Source organism: Meleagris gallopavo, chromosome 1 (genome assembly GCF_000146605.3).
Source record: "Meleagris gallopavo isolate NT-WF06-2002-E0010 breed Aviagen turkey brand Nicholas breeding stock chromosome 1, Turkey_5.1, whole genome shotgun sequence".
Taxonomy (NCBI): domain Eukaryota; kingdom Metazoa; phylum Chordata; class Aves; order Galliformes; family Phasianidae; genus Meleagris; species Meleagris gallopavo.
This window is the reverse complement of record NC_015011.2, coordinates 42,904,154-42,916,139: the sequence shown is the minus strand read 5'-3', so window position 1 is coordinate 42,916,139 and position 11,986 is coordinate 42,904,154. Positions and strand designations below refer to the sequence as shown.

Here is an 11,986-nt window from a genome sequence, read left to right as displayed (position 1 = left end):
AGTATTAAATATGGAAGTTAGTGGCCCTGCATGTGGCAGGGGGGGGGAGATTCATGATCATTGGGGTCCTCTCCAACCCGGGCCATTTTGTGATTGTGTGATAACTATGTGAGCCAACAGCAGAGGACGTGGAGCTACCCTGCCTTGGCAAGGACAAGAGAAAATGGAAAAGGCAGTCTCTATGTAAGACACCTGCTGCTAGATAAAGGCTTTTAATCTAATGGAAATAATTATATCCAAACCAACAAGGGCTTATGAGGGTCCTAGCTCAATCACTGACGTTAGGTGTAAAGTTTGTGAAGTTAAAAGTGAAAAATGTGAAGTATTTCTAAGCTGAGAGGCTAGTAAAAGGAAGAACAAATTAGCTCTTGGACAGAAATACTCTGATCATGAACACTGACCTTAGCCATAGCTTGTTCTACTACCTGCGCTTTCAAAACTGGGGCTGCATTCTCATGGTGCTCTCCTTCTTCATCAGGACTAATATTCATTCTCACCTCTGAACTTGGCCTGGGTCTTGAACTCAATAACCAGTCGGCCATCCTCACGGATGTAGATCCTGATTATCTGCAACCGGGCTGAGAGGACACTGTCCGTCTGAATCCCTGTGTGGTACAGCAAGAACAAAGTCAATGTGGAGGACACATGGCATAGTAGTCCTCACGTGGTGTCAGTCAGCCTTAGGTAGCTCCAGAAGCATCTGAGAGAGCTCCAAAAAGGAGCTGAGATCATCCTTCAGATGAGTCAGCTGTACACTTCAAGATATTGTGGGAAAGAAAAATAAATGAGCTGGAAATAGAAGACTGACAGGCAAAGGATAAACCATAAATACACACAGTGATGTTAGGTCTTGGATGTCACCAGCAGTGGAGGACAGGCGCAGTATGGGACCCACCACTGGCAGTACTGCGGTTATGACGTGAAAAAGTCAATCTGTGACAGCTAGGAGGCTGAGGATCACAACTGCAGAATTCAGTGGAAAGCATTGGAGAAACCACGCCAAATGTCCATGGGGAGCAACCTGTGCCTGGTTGTGGAGGTTCCAATGAACACCTAGCTCTTTTCCTGCACTATCTCAGTGATGACTGTTCCCATTAACAGATGCTGGGAGAAATGACAACTCCCTTACTAAGCTTTCACAAATGCAAGCACAACTGGACTGACACTGCATGCTACCCAGACTCGGGACTGTAGTGCCAGTGTAGAAACTAAGAAAAAGGGAAAACTGAGAAGAAAACAATACTCATATACACTCTCAAGTGCCTTGGACGTACCTGTCCTCCAGAGAACAGTGTCATAGAAAAAGGAGAACTCCATCTCTGTGTGATGCTCAAGAGAAGCCCAACCTCTTGGCGCTGTCACGTAAATATAGGACACATAAAGGGGAACGTGGACTGTTAAGAAGGACTGAGCAGAGTCCCGTACCTGTCAACAGAACACAAGCAGATGATTACGCAGTCTTCAAAGGAGAGACACTGGCCTGGACTTGCAGCACCCTCTTTCTTCACATTCTGCTCTGCAAATGGGGAAAAGAGCCACAGTGTCTGCAACAAAAGACTCCTATTTAGTAGAGGTGAGATGAGACCAAGCACATTGGTGCAGTCAGGGGCAAATCTTTTTCCCTTCCTTTCAACATCTGAACTATTCACTATAGGAATAAAACATCTACATCCACATTACAGACTGCAGCCCAATGAGATGTGAGACACAGACGCACAGGGGATGGTGGCACAGAGCCCTACGTGCCATGCACCTCTGTAGCTTCCTTGGTACTCCTGTGTCACACAAGCTCTGTGGTGCAGATGCGACCAGGCTGGGGAACGCTACTTTTCATATCACACAATAGAAGTATTTTTAAAAAACTTTATAAATCCGAGTGTTTTCCAGGCTGACTGCACTAACTGAATACTATCAAGCAAGCAATGTTACTTGACTACTGAAGGGCAGAATTTTAGAAAAGGCTCAACAAAGCTTCCAGGTTCACTGCTCCCATGGTGGACCCAAAATTAAGTAGGCTCTTCTGACTGTGGGAACCCTCACCAAACTTCTAGAAAGAGGGAGAAAGCTTGAGTCCAGGATCAGCTGAAAGTATATGCATCACACTTTTTTGTAGAACCCTTTAATATGTGGCTTTGAACATCTGCAGTGAACATAAAATGAAAATGCCCACAATGTTTCTGGGAAATCAGAGGCATACAAGTTTTCCACTACAATGCAGGAATTTGCATTAAAAACAATTAATTTGTAGAACATTTATCACTAGACGATAATTTGAAAAATAAATAATAAAGAACTGATGTTATAATAATATATATAATAATAAAGAAGTATACAAATAGAGAGCACTCCTCACATACTAGAAAAACCCTACAATTAGGTCAGATATTCACACATGAACCTTCTCTGCAGGTTTGACCAAAGTGCTTTCGTGTATTTTACATAAGAGCAAGTGCTAAAACACGCTGCTGTCGTTAATCCACCTAACAAAGGGAGTTGTGCTCACAGCTTTACCTCGAAAAGAGTTTCCAATTCCATGATTTAAAATGAAGCAATTCTGCTTCCTCAGAACTGCCCTGAGAACACTTGAAACAGGTCTCTGGCTCCGTATACAGCATTTATGATCTGTGGGGCACAGTCGTATTGTGCGAGCCCTCAGAGAGCTCAGAGAGACATTCCAGACTGGTTGGTGCCAGTCTCCTCATATTACATTACATAGTTGCTCAGGTCAAGGAGCATCTCTGGATTTGTGTAAATAACTGGAGCTACAGAAGTTAACAAAATATTCCAGACCAGCAGAAATTAAAACAGACTGTGTTGACCATAATTTTCTGACTAGAAATTCAATAGAAGAATATAATGCCGATAAGACTCATTTGAGTGAGATGGACATTTATAATCTGTCCATGAGAGGGCAGTGAAACACATGTTTGTCGTGAAAACCCCTATTTTACAAGAGAATGTTTCTGGCTTTTGATGTGATGGTAATTAATTAAGGAATTACTTTAAAATTTCAATGGCTTCTGTCCACTGAACATAGCCTCTGCTCTGTTCTTTGCTCATTCACATGGGAGAAGAATATGTTAACAGTTGTTAAAGAATAGAATGCAGGTCTCAATGTTTTGCATTTCCAGGATATCCTTATGTTAGGAAAAAAAGCACTCTAAAGAGTAAAAGAATAAAGCCTACGTTATCCCAATCAAAATAAGTGAATTATGTGTATTTCACAAATACTGTTTTTCTCTTGGTAAAGGAGGAAAAAACGTGCTTCAGCTGTACAGAGCAGAGCAGCAGAAATACCAAGCATGTATTCATGAACACACAATGGAGGTCTGCCACAGAATGGACAAAGATCTGGATGACATGAAGAGTTCAGGATATGCCATCTTACCTGGAAATCAGCAGTTACAGAGCCTCCGCAGACATCAATTAATTCAGTCATGTCGTAATAGGCATCAAAGGTCCATATGCAGCTCTTCAGATTGAGGTGCTTGTACAGCTGGATTGTCTTTGGCTCTCTCACTGTGGGGTCGAACTGGTAAGGGCGGTCATAACCAGGACCAAGAACAATGCTTTCATATGTTACTTCATCAAGGAATCCTGCCTCTAGGGGTAAGAGATACAAGGCCTTCAGATCTTAAAGAGTTTGAGCTGGGCACTGAAGTCCCACTCGCATTCTCAAGTCATGTCAGTGATTTTTAGTATACTGAGGACTTAATGTCTCCTCTCCATCACCCTAGAGGTCAAACTGAACATACACAGATCTTCAAGGGTGAAAACGTTACAGGAATGCACTAAGAATCTTAAAAAGCAAGCTTATAAACCTATTAATTCAAGAGTGAAGTTAAATTTTAAGCTTAAAGGTAGAACAGCTTAAGCATGAAATGAAAAGTGAAATGCAACAACCCTTTGCCCTCTATAGAGCAACCATAGGCCACATTGCCCCGAATGTGAGACATAAACTGTGTATTTTTTCTAGCTCTGGCATTTACCCTAGCAATGACCTTGCTCTTGCTGCTTCTTCTTGCCAAACTGCAGAGCTCAGTGAAACAGACTTCCTGCAGATTCCCCTCTATCCACATGGATGTCAGAGACAGGTTTGAAAAGCAGAACAGTAGACTTGTAACCAGTGGTGTCCCCCAGGGGTCTGTGCTGGGTCCGGTCTTGTTCAACATCTTCATCAATGACCTTGATGAGGGGATAGTGGCCACCCTCAGCAAGTTTGCTGATGATACGAAGTTGGGAGGATTGGCTGACACGCCTGAAGGCTGTGCTGCCATCCAGCAAGACCTGGACAGGCTGGAGAGCTGGGCAGTAAGAAACCGGATGAGGTTCAACAAAAGCAAGTGTAGGGTCTTACACCTAGGGAGGAATAATTGCATGTACCAATACAGGCTGGGGGATGAGCTGCTGGAGAGGAGCTCTGCAGAGAGGGACCTGGGTGTCCTGGTGGACGACAGGTTGGCCATGAGCCAGCAGCGTGCCCTCGCGGCCAAGAAGGCCAATGGCATTCTGGGGCGCATTAAGAAGAGCGTGTCCAGCAGGTCGAGGGAGGTGATCCTCCCTCTCTACTCTGCCCTGGTAAGGCCTCATCTGGAGTACTGTGTCCAGTTCTGGGCTCCCCAGTACAAAAAGACAGGGATCTCTTGGAAAGAGTCCAGCGGAGGGCCACAAAGATGGTGAAGGGCCTGGAGCATCTCCCCTGTGAAGAAAGGCTAAGTGAACTGGGTCTGTTTAGCCTTGAGAAAAGACGACTGAGAGGGGACCTGATCCAGGTTTATAAATATCTGAGGTGTGGCGGCCATAGCGGTGAGGCCAGTCTCTTTTCGGTGGTACATGGAGACAGGACGAGGGGAAACGGACATAAGCTGCAGCATAGGAAGTTTCACAGGAATGTGTGTAAGAACTTCTTCACGGTGAGGGTGATGGAGCACTGGAACAGGCTGCCCAGGGAGGTTGTGGAGTCTCCTTCTCTGGAGATATTCAAGTCTCGCCTGAACGCCTACCTGTGCGACCTGGTGTAGGGAACCTGCTTTGGCAGGGGAGTTGGTCTCAATGATCTCTAGAGGTCCCTTCCAACCCCTACAATTCTTGATTCTGTGATTCTGTGATTCTGTGATTATGTATCTATATCTATATATATTTCCATATATATTGCCATATATATATATTGCCATATATATATATTTCCATAAATACATAATCTGTTTCACAACTGTGCATGGGTATGTGTACCATAGATTCATTACCACAGGTAACTGAGCAAGCCCAGCACACTGTGCATGTGCGTGACATCTTCTGTTTATGTGTACATGAAATACTCCCAGATGCTCAAAATCTTAATATAAGCTTGGATCAATCAGGATTTTTTTTTAATGCAGACATCAGATGCTTTTCTCTACAATAATGGAAGAACTTCATCTTCCACTGGGCAGGTACTGAAGAATGGGATTGGCAAGAGTATGGATTTACTAAGAAAAGAAATATGTCTGCTCATTCCTAATATCAACACTGAGCTCAAGTAATCACAGAATCTTAGAATTTCCCAAGCTGGAACAGACACACAAAGATTATCGAGTCCTCTAAGGACAGAGTATGGTTTTTGGGACCCATTCCCCAGAAACTGAATTTTGCACGTGGCCTTGAGGAAGTGAAAATCAAAGCAATCTCTAGTATGTATCTTCTTTTCTTCAGTGTAAATATATGCCCCATGTTGTTTATCACACAGTGTTGTTTAACAGGTGTTCGAGCTGTGGTGTTGTCTTTTCCCCTTCCTCACATCAACAAGGCAGAAAGACTTATCTTTACAATTCTACAAAGCCACATATCACAGATTCCCACAAACCCTAACGTGACTCAAAACAATATTTCCGTTGTTGGTCTCCTTTAGCAGCACAATTGAAATGCGTTTTCACAGGAAAACACATTTCCCACGTCCTAAGCTTGCTCAGCCTTGGAGAGTCCCATTGTGTAGAGTTACTGGAGGAGGTAGTACAGAGTTGTTCAGTTAACAGCATTGCAAAAGCATCTGGACACCACCCTGAAGGATGGAAGTCAGTATAAATCATCTTACTGATAGATAGATTGCAGCACAGAGTTTCATTTCTAGTGAATGATAGCAATGTGTGTATTTATAATTAACAAACAAATAAAGCCATAAACCATGCACATCTATAAACTATTGCACTACAAAGACTTCTGACTACATCTAAAATTTACTGGGAAATCCTGAGGCTCTTACTAGGGAAATCTTTCTTCTTTTTTTTCCTAAAGATTAAACTTTAGCTGATAAGAGATTTACATCAAATTCCTCAACACACTCATTAAACTTCCAGAAGAAGCGATAGATCTATGAGGAAAAGTGTGGCTTACTGTGCAGTGTGAATGAGCAGTGGCCAAGCACAGTGTGGGCTCTGCAAGGTAGCTCTCTTAATGTAAATTTGTATGCCACTATACCCAGCAGCAAATCCATCAAATATTCATAGCCCACTTTATTCCTATTTATGTGCTCCTGCAGCTTAAGAAGTTCTTAAAGAAAAAGGCACTGAGAAAATGCAGTTATACTTGCAAAACGGGGAAAAAGTAACTTGTGTTGGCTAGGGCAGTTTTAAATAAGGCTGTGAATTCATAGATGTTCAGAAGTCTAAACACAGTGTTTCTCAAATTTCAGCAGAAGTCAGGTGAAATTTGGTGGTGCTGCTAATTTAAATAAAAACTAACGATTTTGAAGAACAGTTATATGGCAATCAATGGTTGCATGTTAGTGGTAACACTCTGTAATGTATGTTATCTCAACAGAGGCCTTTATAAAATAAGCAGAATGGGAGACATGAAAAATGTTGTCATTTGCTAAGTTCTTCAGGCTAGGAATTTCCTTGATTCTCTCAGAGAGCAAGCTCTTCTTCATATAGAGACATGTTGTTTTCCTTATCTAACCTAAAATAAAATATCCAACTATGTAGCAGGGGAAGATTAGTAAACTTGAACTTAAGGTGTCTTAAGCTGTGCAGTGTCCACAGTATATTGTGTCCGTGCTAAAACTTTCTGCTTCTATCTTCATGGAGAAAGAACCAAACAGAGCCTACAAAACCAGTCATGTCTCCTTAGCTTTTTGTGGACAGCTGTTTTCCAGCTGGAATTCACACAAATCTTGGAAGATCTACTGGGAAAAGAATTTCACAAACAGAGTATAAGAAATTCTGAAATTGCTTTTTGGATACACAGGAGACCATTCTTCTTGAATTTGGGGATGATTAACTATTTTTAAATATTTATTTTGCTAGAAAATGTATCTTTTGTTTTTTACACTCTTCCTTGCTTAGTCTTTAGACTTTATTTCACAAGAACAGAGAAAGCAATGCCTCTGTACGCACCATGTGTTCTCTGAGCTTTATTGTAAATGGTAACCTTGAAGCATGAATAATTGCTGATCATCATATTTATTTTTTTCCACTCTGTTCATTCTTGATAACTGGAAGGATATTTTCTGAACATTAGTGACATTTTTCTGTTGCTTCTTTGTAACTCCCTTGTGCCACCACTCTATTCCAACAAATCTTCACTTTTGAGTTGAGGTTGAAAAAGTTCAGATCTAATCAAACAAATCTGTAGCGTGAAATCAATAATTTTTGGTTTTCCACTTTGTTCAACACACTTCAAAACTGAGCATCTTTTTTTTTTCCTGAAGTTATATCAGACTACAAAGACTGTTTTGAATTTGTGTTTGGTATTTGATTCGATTTCACTCACAGATAGAGATAGGCTTTAAGTATTCTTGGTTTAATTGTTCATACAGGGCAGCTTCTCATTAAGCAAAAAATGCAGAATGATTACCTTTCCTCTCCATGAAAAAAAAATAAATCTATTTCATGTTCAAAAGACAAATGTGAAGGCAAACCTACAAAAAAAAAAAAGACTGATCTCCATGAGATTTCAATGCCCATTACCATTATAACTTCTCAATTAAAAAAAAATCCTGCTGAACTATTCATCCCTTCACACTGCTTTCTCATGTGTAATAATCTACATCCCTTTGGTGTAGATAATTACATCTCCTGTGGAACTGGATTACTGCCTTGAGAAATTAAAAAAAAAAACACAAAACCCTGTGGTTGTCTCTGAAATGCCAGGCTAACATCAAGAAAAATATAAATGGTATTAAAACCCTGGATTGCAAAGCTCTAAAAATACACATTTTGTTACCATTTGCTGAAAATAATTCTTTCCATTGATCTCAACACCGGCCTAAGTACTGTAACAATTACTGAAATTCACAGAATCATAGAATTATAGAATCACTCAGGTTGGAAAAGACTAAATCATGTCCCTGAGCAAATTGATGACTTACATGCTATCTTTGCTACATAATTAATTAGAATGGATCCCAATTAATAAAAAGTGGAAAATATCTGTGTCAGAAAGTTAGTTAATGCATAACTCTAGGCTAATGGAGACTCTAATTTTTAATATTAGAGATCATGTTTGGTGGTATTTGTTTATCATTTTTGTGGACTCTTATGCTTGTAATTTAGCCCCTAAAAACATCCCTATTGCAAGTCTATCTGCTATGTATAATATAGAGAGTGGAAAATTAAGCTGAAGAAGACGAAGAAAGACTTTTATTTCTTAGGGAATGTGTTTCAGAAGTTTGGCTGATACAATCATTGGTAGTAAGAATAAAAGAGAGCTTAATTCTAACTCTGTTGTTACGGCTTTTACATATCAAGAGAAACACTCTAGGGGAGAATCTGAGGTCCAATTCAAAGCTATTTGGACAGTGCATATTGATGTGGGTCTTTCTGGAGTCTCATAGTCCAGGTTCCACTTCATCCTAATAGGACTTGTTAGGACTCTCTTGATGACCGAACAGAAACTGTCCTCAAAGGCCACATTAATTTGAAAAGCAAACTGCTGGACTGATTTGTCCCGAAGTACCTTCTGGTGTCTCTTATGCGTTTGTTCAAATATGTGTGAAGATCCACCTCAGCTCAAGCAATTATGCAAGTTACATCTGTCTAAGGATAGGTCATAATTTTTCTTGAGATGAAGCTGGACCTCACTGAAGTTTCCATTCTTCAACTAAAGTTTGAAACTTCTGATTTACATTTGTCTTAGTTTCAGTTGGGACAGAATTGTTTTCTTCAGAGTGTCTGGTATGATGCTATGTTTTGGTTCTAGGAGAAAAACAATGTTGATAACACACCAATGTTTATAGCTATTGCTAAGCAGTGTTGTACCGAGTCAAGTAGCTGGGAGGAGACAGAATCAGGACAGCTGACTTAAACTGGCCAAATGATTCGTGGTTCATGAAGGGCAGGTTGTGCTCGACCAACCCTCATCTCCTTCTATGACTGGGTGACCAGTCTGGTAGATGAGGGAAGCAAGGGGAGATGTTGATGTAGTCTACCTAGACTTCAGCAAAGCCTTTGACATGGTCTCTCACAGGCTTCTTCTGGGGAAACTGGCTGCCCATGGTCTGGACAGATATACACTTCTTTGGGTAAGGAAGTGGCTAAAGGGCCGTGCCCAACGGATAGTGGTTAATGGAGTTAAGTCCAGCTGGCGACCTGTTATGAGTGGTGTCCCCCAGGGATCGGTACTTGGGCCCATCTTGTTTAATATATTTATTGACAAGCTAGATGAGGGGATTGAGTGCACCATCGGTAAGATTGCAGTAAATAAATTAGTAAATAAATTTATCTCAATCCATGAGATCTACTTTGTTTTTTCTGATTCTTTCCCTCATCCCACTGGGAAGGGGTGGGGAGTGAGCAAGTGACTGTGGTGCTCAGCTACCTGCTGGGTTAACTATGTTGTACTCCTGTCAAAGAGAAAGTGTATTTTTCCTCCATCTTGAATGTACTACTGTTGCCTTAGTTGTGTAGCCAGGGGTTTGGTAGAGGCACACTGTACATAGCATTGCACTTCATGTGGAGTTCTGACCTTTTAAGCTAACTGTGGATACATTTAGAATTCTAGTCTCTTCTTCCTATACTCTTTACTCAATAAAAGTCAATTGGAAGATTTTTATGGAGTTTACTTAGACAATGTAACTGTATCACAGTCTCAAGGTTTCATGACACCTCATATCTCCACTCTTTCTGTTGATTTACAACAATTATTTACATTTCCATGACAAATCTTATATTTCTGCCTGTTTTTGTGTCACCCCATGAAACATAGGAGACACCTGATGAGAGAGAATGTGTCCTGCCATCTGTCAGCCAACATGGTACTGCCAGAAATTTGGTTATGTTCTTTGGTTCATCTGAAATGTAAAGATATGATCTCTAGATGTTATCAAGAAAAAGTCCTGCATGTGGACTACCATCATGCAACTGAATTACTGAATTCCAGTAAACCTAATAATGTCTTCTGGAGGGAAGCAAGGGGAGAGAGGAGGATTTTTCTTTAAGCCTGGAGACAGTATTGAAATATTTACGTTAATGTTATGAAGAGATATCACAGTATACATAAAACATGAAATGCCATGTAGGAAAACTAATATTGCACTAGCTTTGCAAAGGCAGATGGTGTAGCACAGACAAAACATAATATTGTGCAGGCATTTTGTGGTTTGCCGTCCTTCCCTAAACAATAGAGTTAGTTTAAAGTCTATTAAAAACAAAGGAAATTCTGTCTGCCTCCTGTCCAGGTTGGGAGGAACCGACTTCTTTTAAAAATGCCTTTATCATATCCTGTGTACGGTATGTTAGTGCTGTTCTTTCAAAACAGACAGCCTTCAGATTTGCCTCTAAACATATGTGTTTGCTGTTTTTTTTTTATCCCCCAAACAGCCAAGCAGTGTTTGTGAAGGATATTTCAGATGACAAGAGGAATTAGACTCCAACAGGAATATTTAAAGTAAATTCTTTTAAATAAAGCATATAGATCCGCACATTCAAGTCTACTTTGAGAAATCCCTCCAGAGTGCTAATCCTAATGCTAACATATGAAACTTTGCTGCGCAGGAGCTTAATATGACTGTGGGATATTTTTATCTTTTAACTTGTGGAAAGGAGGGGTCAGCTCAAACCTTAGCCCTTTCCTTTGTCTTGCAAATGGAATGAGTGTTTCTGAAAAGAGCAAATATGTCACAGCTGGATCTTATAGCCTAAATAAAACCTGTGTAAATTTGTCTTGACAAATGTAAACAGCGAAAGTGATAGCTTTTTCCATTAACCCAGTCTGGAAAAAATTAAACCAATTTGTGTTATATTTCTGTATTTTCCATTGTTAGGTGTTACTAGCTGTCCCAGTGCTTGCCTGTGCATTTTTTAATAAATGAAGTTTGGGCTTCATCTCTCATATCTCTGTTAACACGAAACCACTCAGAAATAACTGGAAAGGATTTTCCGGTGAAAGAGATCAAGCATCAGCTCTTACAATATCCACTGTCTACATGTATTACATGGAAAAATTGTCCCTTAACAACATCACCTTGCTTCTCTCTTTCCTCATCACTGCCCATTCTAGATGAAATGCCAAGACACTGATATCCTGCCAGAGGAAAACTCTCAGAGAAAGAAGCTTTCTGCATATTCTGCATTTCTGAAGTGCAGGAAGTGATGGGTAGGGCTGTGCTGAGACTGTGAGCCTGGCTTAGCCAACCTAACTTTTTGCAGCACAGCTGGGCCCCACCTCTGCTTCTAAAGTGGTTCGGCAGAGCTCTGCTCCCCTTCAACGTGGCAGTCCCTTCGGGGCTATAGTGCTTAAATTCTTGGTAGGTGGTTCCTTGCTACCTCTCCCAGGCTGCTAATCTCAGGTGTTGATGTCTCTGTCCCTAGTCTAGTCTCTGTCCCACTCAGGATTGATGGTGGTTTCAAAGGTTGCTTTTGGCAGTGGATACAGGAGCAAGAAATTCTTTTTCTAGATTAAGATATTGAGGAATAATGCTAAGATCCTTCTGAATAGCAACAAAATTAGAGCTGTCAATGGCTTTGATGCAAACAAACATCTCCAGGCAGATAGCTGAGCCCTTAACTAGCAC

At 40.8% G+C, this 11,986-nt stretch overlaps 1 protein-coding gene across 1 annotated transcript; it reads right to left on the bottom strand.

Moving 5' to 3' along the window:
• Positions 1–34: 34 nt before the first annotated feature.
• Positions 35–3,842, bottom strand: LOC104910385 (extracellular matrix protein FRAS1-like). The gene is made up of 3 exons (XM_010709081.3): positions 3,389–3,842; positions 1,275–1,425; positions 35–605 (listed from the first exon to the last, which is right to left on the bottom strand). Exons 1-3 carry the CDS (start codon positions 3,437–3,439, stop codon positions 481–483), a joined length of 327 nt encoding a protein of 108 aa, XP_010707383.1. The 5' UTR covers positions 3,440–3,842; the 3' UTR covers positions 35–480.
• Positions 3,843–11,986: the final 8,144 nt, after the last annotated feature.

Coding starts and splice junctions, on each gene's coding strand:
- LOC104910385 (XM_010709081.3), bottom strand. CDS start 3,439: ATGACTGAATTAATTGATGTCTGCGGAGGCTCTGTAACTGCTGATTTC. Junction 1,426..3,388: donor CTGTAACTGCTGATTTCCAG/GTAAGATGGCAT, acceptor TTCTGTTGACAG/GTACGGGACTCTGCTCAGTC. Junction 606..1,274: donor CACTGTTCTCTGGAGGACAG/GTACGTCCAAGG, acceptor TGTACCACACAG/GGATTCAGACGGACAGTGTC.